This window comes from Scyliorhinus torazame, chromosome 16 (genome assembly GCF_047496885.1).
Source record: "Scyliorhinus torazame isolate Kashiwa2021f chromosome 16, sScyTor2.1, whole genome shotgun sequence".
In the NCBI taxonomy this organism is placed as follows: Eukaryota; Metazoa; Chordata; class Chondrichthyes; order Carcharhiniformes; family Scyliorhinidae; genus Scyliorhinus; species Scyliorhinus torazame.
Window position 1 is genome coordinate 135,702,346 of NC_092722.1, and position 18,158 is coordinate 135,720,503.

The 18,158-nt window shown below is 50.6% G+C and overlaps 1 protein-coding gene across 1 annotated transcript in view; it reads right to left on the reverse strand.

Moving 5' to 3' along the window:
* kndc1 (kinase non-catalytic C-lobe domain containing 1) overlaps positions 1–18,158 on the reverse strand; it is a 268,776-nt gene that overhangs the window by 40,365 nt on the left and 210,253 nt on the right. Inside the window, exons 21-23 of the mRNA XM_072479132.1 lie at positions 11,003–11,119; positions 2,610–2,757; positions 615–797 (exon numbers count right to left, since the gene is read on the reverse strand). Of these exons, the coding sequence (XP_072335233.1) occupies positions 615–797; positions 2,610–2,757; positions 11,003–11,119 (448 nt within the window). The remainder of the gene's footprint in view (positions 1–614; positions 798–2,609; positions 2,758–11,002; positions 11,120–18,158) is intronic.

Here is an 18,158-nt window from a genome sequence, read left to right on the forward strand (position 1 = left end):
CCGTTTTTTACATTTATATTTTTTTTAAATTTCGAGTACCCAATTAATTTTTTCCAATTTAAGGGGCAATTTAGCCTGGCCAATCCACCTAGCCTGCATATCTTTGGGTTGTGGGAGCGAAACCCACACAAACACGGGGAGAATGTGCAAACTCCACACGGCCAGTGACCCAGAGCCGGGATCGAACCTGGGACCTCAGTGCCGTGAGGCAACCGTTTTTTTTACATTTTGTACTGTCCCACTAGCCTGCTCATCTGCGAGAATCTGATAGGACGTGTTTACCAGGGACATGTGAAGGACATGAACAGACAAAACACGTTCGGGTATGCGGCCAGCTGTATTGTTACAATAATTGTATAAATGTATGTTACAGTAATTGCTTTTTGTGATGCTTTGATTTGCTGAAGCATTTCCCTACACCCTTGTAATAAAATGTCCTACTTTTGGTCGACTCCAAACTCTAATGAGTGGTTTTTATCCACAACAGTCGGAAAACCCCAAGAACACATCAATTATTCCCCTGCACTGTGCCTGAGCGGAATGTTACCTGGGCACAACAAAGGAAAATAACTACCAGTGCATTCTTCATTCTTAGTTAAAAAGGAGTGGTGTACCTTTCTAGAAATATCTCCATCCAAAATCTTTCTGGACAATGAGTGAATTGACTGGTTGTCCTCTTCATTCTTCATGTCCTCTAAACTGAAGCTGAAGTCAGGCGGGTTACAGGTCTTTTTCTTCTCAGAGAAGTTGTGAAGCAAATTTATTAAATATTGACCCCGACTGTCAAGTTGCATAGCCTTTTAAAAGAAAGATCACATGAAGTAAATGTAATAGTTTTGGGTTATTACCCTAATCGTCAATGATTCATATTATATCCTGAGTTCTGTCTCTGTTTGGATTCATATTCAATCTATTGGTTAAGATTATTGAGTGTATGATTTTGTAATATGGTTTACACTGCTGTTTTCTCACTCATGTTTTATCAACGATATTTTGCATATACAGCGCCAGGGACCTCAGTTCAATTATTTTTTAAAAATTGTTTTTGGGACATGGGTGTCGCAGGTGGTGCCAGCATATATTGCCCATCCCTAATTGTCCTTGAGGGGGCAGTTGAGAGTCAACCACATTGCTGCGGGTCTGGAGTCACCTGTTGGCCAGACCAGGTAAGGACAACAGATTTCCTTCACCAATGAAACAATGGGCTTTTACGACAATCGACAATGGTTTTATAGTCATCATTAGACTTTAAATTCCAGATTATTATTGAATTCAAGTTTCACCATCTGTAGTGGCAGGATTTGAATCTGGGTCCCCAGAGCATTACCCTGGATCTCTGGTTTACTAGTCCAGCGATAATACCACAATGCTACCGCCTCCCCTGAAATGAAATGGAATGAAAATCGCTTATTGTCACAAGTAGGCTTCAAATGAAGTTACTGTGATAAGCCCCTAGTCATCACATTCCGGCTCCTGTTTGGGGAGGCTGGGGTTGCACATTCTCCCCATGTCTGTGTTGGCCTCCTCTGGGTGCTCCAGTTTCCTCCCACAGTTCAAAGATGTTAGGTTAGGTGGATTGGCCGTGATAAATTGTCCCTCACTGTCCAGGGATCTGCAGGTTAGGTAGGGTTACGGGGATAGGGCAGGGGAGTGGGCCTAGGTAGAGTGCTTTTTCAGAGGATCAGGCAGACTCAATGGGCTGAATGGCCTCTTTCTGCACTGTAGGAATTCTATGAATAATAATTATTAAGCTTATTTTGAGCAAAATGACTGGCTGCGATCATAGCAACTATGTTGGGATTGCAGCCAGCAATGCCATCCAGCAGTGACCCCACCAGACTTTGAGGGCACATAGATGTTGGGGGCACACATAGTCCAAGCAAAGTTAATTGTGATTGCAGAATGAGGAGTGTGTCATCATAGAATTTATCATAGAATTTACAGTGCAGAAGGAGGCCAGTCGGCCCATCGAGTCTGCACCGGCTCTTGGAAAGAGCACCCTACCCAAGGTCAACATCTCCACCCTATCCCAGTAACCCTACCCAACACTAAGGGTAATTTTGGACACTAAGGGCAATTTATCATGGCCAATCCACCTAACCTGCACATCTTTGGACTGTGGGAGGAAACCGGAGCACCCGGAGGAAACCCACGCACACACGGGGAGGATGTGCAGACTCCGCACAGACAGTGACCCAAGCCGGAATCAAACCTGGGACCCTGGAGTTGTGAAGCAATTGTGCTATCCACAATGCTACCGTGCTGCATGTTCTGTAAACTGGCATATATAATGATGCACTACAGAACATCTAGTTTAAATAATTTATTTTGAAACGACTGCGTGGTTAATGTATCTGGAATAAATAAATAACAAACTAACACCAACTAATTATTCTTGAGCTCCTGCAAACTACATCGATCCAGCAACATGGCTTACTCCCAACTCCCCCAGGCACAATTCTGAGAATTCTGCATGTAATAGCTGAATGTTGTATTCAATATTATCATTCACTGAATGCCCAGTCTCTCAGACAGAATCCTGCATTAGTGCATAATAGCTGATAAGTATCTTTAAATAATATAATTATATCCATACAGGTTCAGAATACCTTTAAGGAAATAAAAGTTTTGAGCTTGTGTAAAACCTCAGTGTCCTGTGCAAAATCTACATTGTAGCACTCTTCAATCCAGGCCTGTAGTAGATCTAAACTTCGATTGTACACCTTGGTGCAGTCAGCTGAGCATTTTTGGTTCACACTGGAATAGCAAAAATAATTTAGTTTATTCTTTCAAATGTAAAAATATTGGAGTAAAGTCAGCAATAGTGATTATATTACGAGATTTACAGTAGTCCAAAGGAAACAAATCCTTTAAATATGGCAGTCGAAATGTATTTTATATACTTGCCCCTGACTTGAATCACACCTGGATGCAGAGAGAAAGGTTTGCTGCAGGTTGAATTCATAAGTTTTGAATGTTTTGAAGAATCAATTTGCTCACAATTAAGCAAAGGGATGTTTCAATTTGGCTGGGCCAAGTGATTTCCAAAGTACTTTTAAAATGTGGTTTAATGCCACCCTGGATCTGCATTCCATACGATCTGAAGTCCAAACACACTGACCATGAACTAACAGCCTCTTTGTGCCTGACTCGGGACATGATAAGGCTGGTAAATCTCGCGAGAGGCTTCTCATTGAGATTTACCGGCCTCGTCACGCCTTGTGAGATGCATCCTACCCATTGAGGTCAGGGTCCAGATTTGCACATTCAAGTGAGCAGTTGGTCTCACTTGAATATGTCTGCACCTGATTTTTCAAATATACAACCATCTTGACACAACAATTACAATATTTCAACCCCCACCCCCCCAAAAAACAAACCTAAACAGATCAAGAATTAATCCACCCATTCCCCCAACATCTGACGGTGACCAGCTCCCTGATGTGGGAAATGGATGGCTGCCACTTCAAATAGAACCCTTCCGTCAACCTTCTCAGGGTATACTTAATTTTCTCTGTGTAAGAACTCCATCTGGTCACTTTAAAAAAAAAAAAATTTAGAATGCCCAATTATTGTTATTATTTGTTTAAAAAAATTTTTTGATTGGGTTTTTGAACAAAGTATATTTACCGTTATGTACACAGAATAAGGAATATAGAATAACTGGTAGGGTATTGTGCACCAGCTCAACAGCAGCAACTCTGTACAACTGGCAAAATTATTTACAACACATAAATAGGCAACTGGAGGTGTGGACCTTGGGTAGGGTGCTCTTTCGAAGAGCCGGTGCAGACTCGATGTGCCGAATGGCCTCCTTCTGCACTGTAAATTCTATGAAATCAAAAAAAAAAAAATGGACAACCTCACACCTTTCAGGGTTAAACTCCATCTGCCACTTCTCAGCCCAGCTCTGCATCCTATCTATGTCTCTTTGCAGCCTACAACAGCCCTCCTCACTATCTAGAACTCCACCAATCTTCGTATCGTCTGCACATTTATTGACCCACCCTTCAACTCCCTCATCCAAGTCATTAATAAAAATCACAAACAGCAGATGACCCAGAACTGATCCCTGCGGTACGCCACTGGTAACTGGGCTCCAGGCTGAATATTTGCCATCCACCACCACTCTCTGACTTCTATCGGTTGGCCAGTTTGTTATCCAACTGGCCAAATTTCCCACTATCCCATGCCTCCTTACTTTCTGCAAAAGCCTATCATGGGGAACCTTATCAAATGCCTTACTAAAATCCATGTACACGACATCCACTGTTTTACCTTCATCCACGTGCTTGATCACCTCCTCAAAGAATTCAATAAGACTTGTGAGGCAAGACCTACCCCTCACAAATCCGTGCTGACTATCCCTAATCAAGCAGTGTCTTTCCAGATGCTCAGAAATCCTATCCCTCAGTACCCTTGTCAGAGTCGCCTCATTCTAAAGGACATCATTAGACCCAATTTTTACTCTGAGAAGTTGGGGGCAGGATTAAGCTGGGCCTGCTGACCCTGGAAGCAGACCAGAAGCAGCCTGGGTCCTGGTGAATTCTGAGGCAGGCTGGTTAGAAGGCCCGCCTCGGTTCTCTGGTATTTTGTTGCTGCTATTTTAGTATCTGTTAGGCCCCCGAGCTCTTACACATCACTCTCTACCTTGCCACGTGTTCCTCATGCCCCTTCACATCCTCCCATGGCACCTCCATAACAACTCCCAGATCCACCACAGTAGATGTTAGGGGCCATGTGTGAATTAAAAAACATAAACTTCTAGCAACCTCACACAGCTTTCACTCATACACATTTGATAATGAAAGAAGATTCCCATTCATGAAACCCATTCATAGCTTTTAAATTTCCACAAATGGTTAATCTCTTATAAAAACAAACTTCTATTCAGACATCACATCAAAGACAGCTAAAGCTTCATTATCCTCTTTAAATTGTCAATTCAACTGAAAACTCAGAACTCCATGTTGATAACTGTAACTTCTAAAACTCACAATAAGGGGCCTTGGGAAACGTTAACAAAGATTTCCATTAAAACTCTGACTGTAATATTTTTTTCTTTAAAAAAAAAAAATTTTTATTCAAATTTTCACAAAATATCAACAACAAAATATAGAAAGAAAAGAACCCCCCCCGTAATCATAAAACCCAAAGAACCGGCTTATCCTTGCCCCGGTCATATGAGCCTTATGCAGCTTAAATTGTATGAGGCTGAGCCTCGCGCAAGAGGAGGAAGAGTTCACTCTCCCCAGGGCATCCGCCCACATCCCCTCGTCAATCTCCTCACCCAACTCCTCTTCCCACTTACCCTTTAGCTCCTCCACCGAGGCCTCCGAGGCCTCCTGCATCGCCTGATACGTTGTCGAGATCCTCCCCTCTCCAACCCACAACCCCGACAGCACCCTGTCCTGGACCCCGCGTGGCGGCAACAGTGGGAACTCCACCACCTGCCGCCGAACAAACGCCCTTACCTGCATATATCTGAAGGTGTTCCCCAGGGGGGGAGCCCGGACTTCTCCTCCAGCTCACCCAGGCTCGCGAACGTCCCGTCCACAAACAGGTCCCCCATCCTTCTGATACCTGCCCTGTGCCAGCTCAGGAACCCTCCGTCCATCCTCCCCGGGACAAACCGGTGGTTCCCCTGAATCGGGGCCCATCCGAGGCCTCATCTCCCCCCTGTGACGTCTCCATTGCCCCCAGATTTTGAGGGTAGCCGCCACCTCGTTGGAGGAAGCGGCAGCGGTGCCGTCACCAGCGCCACCAGGTTCGTGCCCACACAGGACACCATCTCCAGCCTCTTCCATGCCGCCTCATCCCCCTCCATCAACCACTTACGCACCATCACCACGTTGGCGGCCCAATAATACCCACAGAAGTTAGGCAGCGCCAACCCCCCCTATCCCTGCACCGCTCCAGGAACACCCTTCTCACCCTCGGGGTCTTCTGCGCCCACACAAACCCCATAACGCTCCTGTTAACCTGCCTGAAGAAGGCCTCAGGGATCAGGGTGGGGAGGCATTGGAACAGGAACAAAAACTCCGGGAGCACCGTCATCTTAACTGACTGCACCCTACCCACCAGGGAGAGTGGCAGCACGTCCCACCTCTTAAACTCCTCCTCCATCTGCTCCACCAGCCTCGTAAAGTTAAGCTTATGTAGGGCCCCCCAGCCACCTGGACCCCCAGGTACCTGAAACTCCTCTCCGCCCTTTTTAGCGGGAGCTCACCAATCCCCCACTCCTGGTCCCCTGGGTGTACCACGAACAACTCGCTCTTCCCCATATTAAGCTTATAACCGGAGAAATCTCCAAACTCCCAAAGGATCCTCATCACCTCCGGAATCCGGGTCCGCCACATATAGCAGCAAACAGTGGGAGGAGCAGCGACCCAGATGTTCCTCCCCACCCTGCACCAGTCCCCTCCAGTTCCTCGACTCCCTCAACGCCATGGCCAGGGGTTCAATCGCCAGCGCAAAAAGCAGGGGGGACAGGGGACACCCCTGCCTCGTCCCCTGGTGTAGCCGGAAATACTCTGACCTCCTTCTGTTCGTGGCCACACTCACCACTGGGGCCTCATATAGCAGCCTCACCCACCTGATGAATCCCTCCCCGAACCCGAACCTTTTCAACACCTCCCACAGGAATCCCCATTCCACCCTATGAAAGGCCTTCTCCGCATCCATCGCCACCACTATCTCCGCCTTCCCTTCCATCGCCGGCATTATTATAACATTCAAGAGCCTCCCTTTCACGAACCCCGTCTGATCCTCGTGTATGACCTGCGGCACACAGTCCTCTATCCTCATGGCCAAAATCTTTGCCAGCAACTTTGCATCTACATTTAGGAGTGAGATCGGCCTATATGACCCACACTGTAGGGGATCCTTGTCCCGCTTCAGGATCAGGGAAATCAGCGCTCTAGACATCGTCGGCGGCAGAGCCCCCCTTCCCTTGCCTCGTTGAAGGTCCTTACAAACAGCGGGCCCAGCAGGTCCGAATACTTCTTGTAAAATTCAACCGGACACCCATCCGGCCCCCGGTGCCTTCCCCGCCTGCATGTTCCCTATCCCTTTGACCAACTCCTCCAACCCAACCGGCGCCCCCAACCCCGCCACCTGCCCCATCTCCACCCTCGGAAACCTCAGCCGGTCCATGAAGCGACCCATCCCTCCCTCCTCCAGTGGGGCTCAAACCGGTACAGTTCCTCGTAGAAGTCCCTGAAGACCCCATTTTTAAATAAAATTTTTTTTTTTTTAGAGTACCCAATTCATGTTTTCCAATTAAGGGGCAATTTAGCGTGGCCAATCCACCTAGCCTGCACATCTTTGGGTTGTGGGGCGAAACCCACGCAAACACGGGGAGAATGTGCAAACTCCACACGGCCAGTGACCCAGAGCCGGGATTCGAACCTAGGACCTCGGCGCCATGAGGCAACAGGGCTAACCCACTGTGCCACCGTGCTGCCCCCCTGAAGACCCCATTGATACCCACCGCACTTTGCACCATGCTCCCTCCTCCATCCCCAACTCCCCCGATCTCCCTAGCTGCCTCTCGCTTCCGAAGCTGGTGCGCCAGCATCCGGCTCGCCTTTTCTCCGTATTCATATACCGCCCCCTGTGCCTTCCTCCACTGCGCCTCCACCTTCGTGGTGGTCAACAAATCCAACTCAGCCTGGAGGCTACGCCGCTCCCTAAGCAATCCCTCCTCCAGGGCCTCCGCGTACCTCCTGTCAACCCTCACCATCTCCCCCACCAACCTCTCCCTCTCTCTCCTCTCCCCCCTCTCCTTGTGCACCCGAATGGAGATCAGCTCTCCTCTGACCACCGCCTTCAGCGCCTCCCAGACCACCCCTACTTGCACCTCCCCATTGTCATTAGCCTTCAGGTACCTCTCTATACACCCCCTGACCCGCCCGCTCACCTCCTCGTCTGCCAGCAACCCCACCTCTAGGCACCACAACGGGCGCTGGTCCCTCTCCTCCCCAACTCGAGGTCCACCCAGTGCAGAGCATGATCAGAAATGGCTATCGCCGAGTACTCCGTATCCTCCACCCTCGGAATCAGCGCCCTGCTCATGACAAAAAAGTCAATACAGGTGTAGGCCTTGTGGACATGGGAGAAGAATGAGAATTTCCTGGCCCCCGGCCTCGCCAACCTCCATGGGTCCACCCCTCCCATCTGGTCCATGAACCCCCCTCCCCAGCACCTTGGCCGCCGCCGGCCTCCTGCCCATCCTAGACCTAGAGCGATCCAGTATCGGGTCCAGTGTTGAAATCCCCCCCCCCATTATCAGGCCCCCTGTCTCCAGGCCCGGAATTCGGCCCAGCATACGCCGCATGAACCCCGCATCGTCCCAATTCGGGGCATATACATTGACCAACAACACCCGCTCCCCCTGCAGCTTGCCACTTACCATCACATACCTACCGCCATTGTCTGCCACGATGCTCGACGCCTCGAACGACACTCTCTTCCCCACCAAGATCGCCACCCCCCGATTTTTTGCCTCCAAACCCCAATGAAACACCTGCCCCACCCACCCCTTTCTCAACCTTACCTGAACCGCCACCCTCAGGTGCGTCTCCTGAAGCATGGCCACATCCGCCTTCAGCCCCTTCAGGTGCGCGAACACCCGGGCCCGCTTGACCGGCCCATTCAGTACCCTTACATTCCAGGTTATCAGCCGGATCAGGGGGCTACTCACCCCCCTCCCCTGCCGACTAGCCATAGCCCTTCCTAGGCCAGCCACGTGCCCGCGCCCCCCTCACGACCCGTTCCCCACAGCAGCAGAACCGACCACCTCTACCAACTCCAGCTCCCCCTTGGCCATTCCAGCAGCAACCCGGTCCACACCACCCCCCCCCCCCCCCCCCAGCTAGGTCCCCCTCGAGCTGCCATGCTCTCCCCATTGCACTCCTGTAAGTCAGCTGAATCCTGCTGACCCCGGCCACTCACGCCGCTCCATCGACCCCCCCCCCCCCCCCAGTGTGGAGCTTCCCCTCCCCCCCCTGTCCACCAGCAGGCTCTCATTCATTCCACTCCCAGCGCGGGAGAAAAGCCCACGCTTCCCTGCTCCGGCCCCGCCCCTTCAACCCTAAGCGCGGGAAAAAGCCCACGTTTTCCACTCACCCGACTCCGCCTCCTCTGGCGCAGCTCCCTTTCCAGGCCCGGTCCCACTACCCCCAACTAAGGCCTCACCCCCCGCCCCCCCCCCGCAGGGCCCCATCTCCCCTACCGCCCATCAACCCCCCAAGCAGTTTACCTACCCCCCCACCACGAGCCCACCCGGCGGACCTATTCAAACCAATGCCCAATCAACCCCCGAAAAACAAAGAACCCCCCCTCGAAACACAACACAACAATCCCCAACCATCCCTCCACCGCGACCCCTCGTCCCCGACCCTTAGTCCGAGTCCAGTTTTTCGGCCTGAACAAAGGCCCTCGTCTCCTCCGGGGACTCAAAATAATGGTGTCGGTCCTTATAGGTGACCCACAGTCACGCCGGCTGCAGCATACCAAACTTCACCTCCTTCCTGTGCAGCACTGCTTTCGCCCGGTTGTAACCGGCCCTCTTCTTCGCCACCTCCGCACTCCAATCCTGGTAGATCCGGACCTCCGCGTTCTCCCACCTGCTGCTCCGCTCCTTCTTGGCCCACCTTAACACACACTCCCGATCAGCAAACCGGTGGAACCGCATCAGCACCGCCCGCGGCAGCTCACTGGGCTTGGACTTCCTCGCCAGCACTCGGTGGGCCCCCTCAAGGTCCAAGGGCCCCAGAAAGGCCCCCGCTCCCATCAGCGAATTCAGCATGGTGACCACGTAGGCCCCAACGTCCGATCTTTCCTGTCCCTCCGGGAGACCCAGGATCCGCAGGTTCTTCCGCCTCGACCGGTTCTCCATCTCCTCGAGCCTCGACTGCCATTTCTTGTGGAGCGCCTCATGCGCCTCCCCTTCACCGCCAGGCCCAGGACCTCGTCCTCCGAGACCTTCTGCCGGACCTCCCGGAGCGCCGCCCCTTGGGCCGTCTGGGTCTCCAGCATCTTATCAATTGAAGCCTTCATCGGCTCCAGCAGCTCTGCTTTCAGTTCCTTAAAACAGCGCTGGAGAAGCTCCTGCTGCTCTTGCGCCCACTGCCTCCACGCTGCTTGGTCTCCGCCCGCCGCCATCTTGGTCCTCCTCCCTCGCGCCTTTCTTTGCTTCAATGCCACTTTTTAAATTGCCCCACTCCTGGTCCAATTCATAGACTATTGGGGGAATGTTGCTATCCCCTTCCCACAACGGGAAACATCGAACAAGCGCCGTTACGGGCCCTAAAAAGAACCCAAAAGTCCGTTTTTAGCGGGAGCTGCCGAACGTGCAACTTAGCTCCTCATAGCCGCAACCGGAAATTGTAATATTTTTTTCTAACCGACAACAGATGGTGCGTCAATTAATGCAGTGCAGCAGAAGGTTTTTTGAAACTCTCGCTGATAGCTTTAGCCTGCCTTTTTCATGTTTAAAGAGTTGGGGATTTAAATCCTATGAATCATGTCCTTATCTTCCCTTCAAGAGCGCTTAAACCTATTCCATCAATTCACGACACCCACACTGCGGGATAAAACCCTCGGAAAGACCAAAACACTGTCTGATTAACTCAGCGCTAACTTTAAATGGCACTGCTGAGTTTGGGTCTTCCTCTGTATGCATCACATCCTACACCCCTCCTCCCCACCGCCAGCAGAAATGGGATCTGTTATAAATAGGGGCAGGACTTCTGAATTTGGGTTCTGCCTATCATTTTCAAAGGTCGACGAGTCTTCCCGTCTCCCTGAAGATCCAGCCCAAGAATCATTTTCTGAGATATTTTGATGACGTTTAAATTTATGGTCAGTGTTAATAGGCGGAACCACATCACTTAATCTGGTTAAGTTAGAAACTTTCCAATATTTTATGAAGACATAACATGCAGCATTAAATGGAGAAGCCCTGAAATAGAAAGGTATGCTCTAATCAACACAATACCTGATGTCGATGACACTGTTGATTCTATCTTCCAGAAACTGGAAGAATTCACAGGGTGATGTGAAATAACGAAAGGTATAAAAAAACTGCTGAACATAGCCGTCCTTCATTGCATTACTGTAAAAATAACAACATCTGTTAGTATATGCATAGTATCTGAAAAAGATAGCATTAATTTTTTTTTTTTATAAATATTTTATTGAAAATTTTTGGTCAACCAACACAATACATTGTGCATCCTTTACACAATATTATAACAACACAAATAACAATGACCTATTTTATAAACAAAAAATGAATAAATAATAAATAACAAAAATGAAAACTAACCCTAATTGGCAACTGCCTTGTCACAAGTAACACTCTCCAAAAATATAATTTCACAGTCCAATATATAATTATCTGTCGCAACGACCTATACATATTATACAGTATATATTAACAACCCTGAGAGTCCTTCTGGTTCCTCCTCCCCCCCTCCCCCCCTCCCTCCCCCCCTCCCCCCCCTCCCCCTCCCCCCCCTCCGCCCCCCCCTCCCCCCCTCCTCCCCCCCTCTCCCCCCCCCCCCCCCCGATCCTGGGCTGCTGCTGCTGCCTTCTTTTTTCCATTCCATCTATCTTTCTGCGAGGTATTCGACGAACGGTTGCCACCGCCTGGTGAACCCTTGAGCGGACCCCCTTAGAACGAACTTAATCCGCTCTAGCTTTATAAACCCTGCCATGTCATTTATCCAGGTCTCCACCCCCGGGGGCTTGGCTTCTTTCCACATTAACAATATCCTGCGCCGGGCTACTAGGGACGCAAAGGCCAAAACATCGGCCTCTCTCGCCTCCTGCACTCCCGGCTCTTGTGCAACCCCAAATATAGCCAACCCCCAGCTTGGTTCGACCCGGACCCCCACTACTTTTGAAAGCACCTTTGTCACCCCCATCCAAAACCCCTGTAGTGTCGGGCATGACCAAAACATATGGGTATGATTTGCTGGGCTTCTCGAGCACCTCGCACACCTATCCTCCACCCCAAAAAATTTACTGAGCCGTGCTCCAGTCATATGCGCCCTGTGTAATACCTTAAACTGAATCAGGCTTAGCCTGGCACACGAGGACGATGAGTTTACCCTGCTTAGGGCATCTGCCCACAGCCCCTCCTTGATCTCCTCCCCCAGCTCTTCTTCCCATTTCCCTTTTAGTTCATCTACCATAGTCTCCCCTTCGTCCCTCATTTCCCTATATATATCTGACACCTTACCATCCCCCACCCATGTCTTTGAGATCACTCTGTCCTGCACCTCTTGTGTCGGGAGCTGCGGGAATTCCCTCACCTGTTGCCTCGCAAAAGCCCTCAGTTGCATATACCTGAATGCATTCCCTTGGGGCAACCCATATTTCTCGGTCAGCGCTCCCAGACTCGCAAACTTCCCATCCACAAACAGATCTTTCAGTTGCGTTATTCCTGCTCTTTGCCACATTCCATATCCCCCATCCATTCCCACCGGGGCAAACCTATGGTTGTTTCTTATCGGGGACCCCCCCAAGGCTCCAGTCTTTCCCCTATGCCGTCTCCACTGTCCCCAAATCTTCAGTGTAGCCACCACCACCGGGCTTGTGGTGTAGTTCCTCGGTGAGAACGGCATTGGGGCTGTCACCATAGCCTGTAGGCTAGTCCCCCTACAGGACGCCCTCTCTAATCTCTTCCACGCCGCTCCCTCCTCCTCTCCCATCCACTTACTCACCATTGAAATATTAGCGGCCCAATAATACTCACTTAGGCTCGGTAGTGCCAGCCCCCCCCTATCCCTGCTACGCTGTAAGAATCCCATCCTCACTCTCGGGGTCTTCCCGGCCCACACAAAACCCATGATGCTCTTTTCAATCCTTTTAAAAAAAGCCTTCGTGATCACCACCGGGAGGCACTGAAACACAAAGAGGAATCTCGGGAGGACCACCATCTTAACCGCCTGCACCCTCCCTGCCAGTGACAGGGATACCATATCCCATCTCTAAAAAATCCTCCTCCATTTGTTCCACCAACCGCGTTAAATTTAACCTATGCAATGTGCCCCAATTCTTGGCTATCTGGATCCCCAAGTAACAAAAGTCCCCTGTTACCTTCCTCAACGGTAGGGCCTCTATTTCTCTACTCTGCTCCCCTGGATGCACCACAAACAACTCACTTTTCCCCATGTTCAATTTATACCCTGAAAAATCCCCAAACTCCCCAAGTATCCGCATTATTTCTGGCATCCCCTCCGCCGGGTCTGCCACGTATAGTAGCAAATCGTCCGCATACAAAGATACCCGGTGTTCTTCTCCTCCTCTAAGTACTCCCCTCCACTTCTTGGAACCCCTCAACGCTATCGCCAGGGGCTCAATCGCCAGTGCAAACAATAATGGGGACAGAGGGCATCCCTGCCTTGTCCCTCTATGGAGCCGAAAATATGCAGATCCCCGTCCATTCGTGACCACGCTCGCCATCGGGGCCCTATACAACAGCTGCACCCATCTAACATACCCCTCTCCAAAACCAAATCTCCTCAACACCTCCCACAAATAATCCCACTCCACTCTATCAAATGCTTTCTCGGCATCCATCGCCACTACTATCTCCGTTTCCCCCTCTGGTGGGGGCATCATCATTACCCCTAACAGCCTCCGTATATTCGTGTTCAGCTGTCGCCCCTTCACAAACCCAGTTTGGTCCTCGTGGACCACCCCCAGGACACATTCCTCTATTCTCATTGCCATTACCTTGGCCAGGATCTTGGCATCTACATTTAGGAGGGAAATAGGTCTATAGGACCCGCATTGTAGCGGGTCCTTTTCCTTCTTTAAGAGAAGCGATATCGTTGCTTCAGACATAGTCGGGGGCAGTTGCCCCTTTCCTTTGCCTCATTAAAGGTCCTCGTCAATACCGGGGCGAGCAAGTCCACATATTTTCTATAGAATTCGACTGGGAATCCATCCGGTCCCGGGGCCTTTCCCACCTGCATGCTCCTAATTCCTTTCACCACTTCTTCTACCTCGATCTGTGCTCCCAGTCCCACCCTTTCCTGCTCTTCCACCTTGGGAAATTCCAGCCGATCCAAGAAGCCCATCATTCTCTCCCTCCCATCCGGGGGTTGAGCTTCATATAATTTTTTATAAAATGTCTTGAACACTACATTCACTCTCTCCGCTCCCCGCTCCATCTCTCCTTCCTCATCCCTCACTCCCCCTATTTCTCTCGCTGCTCCCCTTTTCCTCAATTGGTGTGCCAGCAACCTGCTCGCCTTCTCCCCATATTCGTACTGTACACCCTGTGCCTTCCTCCATTGTGCCTCTGCAGTGCCTGTAGTCAGCAAGTCAAATTCTACATGTAGCCTTTGCCTTTCCCTGTACAGTCCCTCCTCCGGTGCTTCCGAATATTGTCTGTCCACCCTCAAAAGTTCTTGCAGCAACCGCTCCCGTTCCTTACTCTCCTGCTTCCCTTTATGTGCCCTTATTGATATCAGCTCCCCTCTAACCACCGCCTTCAACGCCTCCCAGACCACTCCCACCTGGACCTCCCCATTATCATTGAGTTCCAAGTACTTTTCAATGCACCCCCTCACCCTTAGACACACCCCCTCATCTGCCATTAGTCCCATGTCCATTCTCCAGGGTGGGCGCCCTCCTGTTTCCTCCCCTATCTCCAAGTCTACCCAGTGTGGAGCGTAATCCGAAATGGCTATAGCCGTATACTCCGTTCCCCTCACCTTCGGGATCAACGCCCTTCCCAGCACAAAAAAGTCTATTCGCGAGTAGACTTTATGGACATAGGAGAAAAACGAGAACTCCTTACTCCTAGGTCTGCTAAATCTCCACGGGTCTACACCTCCCATCTGCTCCATAAAATCTTTAAGTACCTTGGCTGCTGCCGGCCTCCTTCCAGTCCTGGACTTCGACCTATCCAGCCCTGGTTCCAACACCGTATTAAAATCTCCCCCCATTATCAGCTTTCCCATCTCTAGGTCCGGAATGCGTCCTAGCATCCGCCTCATAAAATTGGCATCATCCCAGTTCGGGGCATATACGTTTACCAAAACCACCGTCTCCCCCTGTAGTGTGCCACTCACCATCACGTATCTGCCCCTGTTATCCGCAACTATAGTCTTTGCCTCGAACATTACCCGCTTCCCCACTAATATAGCCACCCCCCTGTTTTTCGCATCTAGCCCCGAATGGAACACCTGCCCCACCCATCCTTTGCGTAGCCTAACCTGGTCTATCAGTTTCAGGTGCGTTTCCTGTAACATAACCACATCTGCCTTAAGTTTCTTAAGGTGTGCGAGTACCCGTGCCCTCTTTATCGGCCCGTTCAGCCCTCTCACGTTCCACGTGATCAGCCGGGTTGGGGGGCTTCCTACCCACCCCCCCTTGTCGATTAGCCATCACCTTTTTCCAGCTCCTCACCCGGTTCCCACGCAGCTGTATCTCCCCCAGGCAGTGCCCCCCCGCCCATCCCCTCCCATACCAGCTCCCCCCTCTCCCCAGCAGCAGCAACCCAGTAATTCCCCCCTCCCACCCCCCCCCGCTAGATCCCCCGCTAGCGTAATTACTCCCCCCATGTTGCTCCCAGAAGTCAGCAAACTCTGGCCGACCTCGGCTTCCCCCCGTGACCTCGGCTCGCACCGTGCGACGCCCCCTCCTTCCTGCTTCTCTATTCCCGCCATGATTATCATAGCGGGGGAACCAAGCCCGCGCTTCTCCCTTGGCCCCGCCCCCAATGGCCAACGCCCCATCTCCTCTACCTCCCCTCCTCCCCCCATCACCACCTGTGGAAGAGAGAAAAGTTACCACATCGCAGGATTAGTACATAAAACTCCTCTTTCCCCGCTTTTTAACCCCCCTCTTTGCCCCCCACATTCGCCCCACCACTTTGTTCAAACGTTCTTTTTAATAACCCGCTCATTCCAGTTTTTCTTCCACAATAAAAGTCCACGCTTCATCCGCCGTCTCAAAGTAGTGGTGCCTCCCTCGATATGTGACCCACAGTCTTGCCGGTTGCAGCATTCCAAATTTTATCTTCTTTTTATGAAGCACCGCCTTGGCCCGATTAAAGCTCGCCCTCCTTCTCGCCGCCTCCGCACTCCAGTCTTGATAAACGCGGATCACCGCGTTCTCCCATTTACTGCTCCGAGTTTTCTTTGCCCATCTAAGGACCATTTCTCTATCCTTAAAACGGAGGAATCTCACCACTATGGCTCTGGGAATTTCTCCTGCTCTCGGCCCTCGCGCCATCACTCGGTATGCTCCCTCCACCTCCAACGGACCCGCCGGGGCCTCCGCTCCCATTAACGAGTGCAGCATCGTGCTCACATATGCCCCGACGTCTGCTCCCTCCACACCTTCAGGAAGACCAAGAATCCTCAGGTTGTTCCTCCTTGCGTTGTTCTCCAGTGCCTCCAACCTTTCCACACATCGTTTCTGATGTGCCTCATGCGTCTCCGTCTTCACCACCAGGCCCTGTATGTCGTCCTCATTCTCGGCTGCCTTTGCCTTCACGACCCGAAGCTCCCGCTCCTGGGTCTTTTGTTCCTCTTTTAGCCCTTCGATCGCCTGTAGTATCGGGGCCAACAGCTCTTTCTTCATTTCCTTTTTGAGCTCTTCCACACAGCATTTCAAGAACTCTTGTTGTTCAGGGCCCCATGTTAAACTGCCACCTTCCGACGCCATCTTGGTTTTTGCTTGCCTTCCTTGCCGCTGTTCTAAAGGATCCACTGCAATCCGGCCACTTTCTCCTCCTTTTTTCATCCGTATCCAGGGGGATTCCCTTCTGGTTTACCGCACAGTGTTTTTAGCCGTCAAAATTGCCGTTGGTGCTCCTATCAAGAGCCCAAAAGTCCGTTTCACCGGGAGCTGCCGAAACGTGCGACTCAGCTGGTCATCGCCGCACCCGGAAGTCGCAGCATTAATTTTTTAACGCACAAAGAGAAATTGTTGCTTAATTGCACAGATGTGGGCATCACTGGTTAGGCCAGCATGTATTGCCCTTCCCTAGTTGCCTTTCAGAAGGTGGTGGTGAGTTGCCTTCTTGAACCGCTGCAGTCCTTAAGGTGTAGGTACACCCACTGTGCTGTTAGGGAGGAAGTTCCAGGATGTTGCCCCAGCGACAATGAAGGATCGGTGATATATTTCCAAGTCAAGGTGGTAAGTGACTTGGAGGGGAACTTCCAGGTGGTGGGGTTGCCAGGTATCTGCTGCTCTTGTCCTTCAAGGTGGTAGTGGTCGTTGGTTTGGAAGGTGCTGTCTGAGAAACTTTGGTGAGTTACTGCAGTGCATCTTGTGGATGGTACACAAGGCTGCCACTGTTCATCGGTGGTGGAGGGTTTGAATGTTTGTGAAAGGGGAAGCAATCAAGCGGGTTGCTTTGTCCTGGATTGTGTCGTGCTTCTTGAGTATTGTTGGAGCTGCACTCACCAAGCAAGTGGTGAGTATTCCATTACACTCTTGACTTGTGCCTTGTGGATGGTGGACAGGCTTTGGGGGGTTAGGAGGTGAATTACTCGTTGTAGGATTCCTAGCCTTTAACTTGCCCTGGTAGCCACAGTATTCATATGGCTCGTTCAGTTCAGTTTTTCTTCAATGGTAACCCTCCGGATGTTACACACACAAATGGGTATTTGCCATCTCTTTCTGATTAGAAGTCAAAATAAAATTTTATGACCCATTTTATATGCTTAAGATACATCATATTGAACTACTTTGAATGTGGTTCTGCACTTGCAATCAATTCTAAACAGTTTCCACAATATTGTTAGCTTACAAGGAAATATGGAGGGATTAAAATGAGTACAAATTTATGAGGATTACACAACAAATAATCGATTCTTCTTACTTCAACCTCAGGTGTTCTCCAGCAAATAGATAACTTACAACAATGAAACACTTCCTCAACAATCCATGCGTCACAAAACTAAAAACATATTATGGTAAAAGATTTTTGCAATTTTGTAACACATCAGCACACAAAGTAAATTTCTCTCATCAACTTTGTTTCTTTCACTTGGGCGGCACGAGGTTACCGTGGTGGCACAGTGGTTAGCACTGCTGCCTCACAGCCACCAGGGAGCCGGGTTCAATTCCGGCCTTGGGTGACTGTCTGTGTGGAGTTTGCACTTTCTCCCCATATCTGCGTG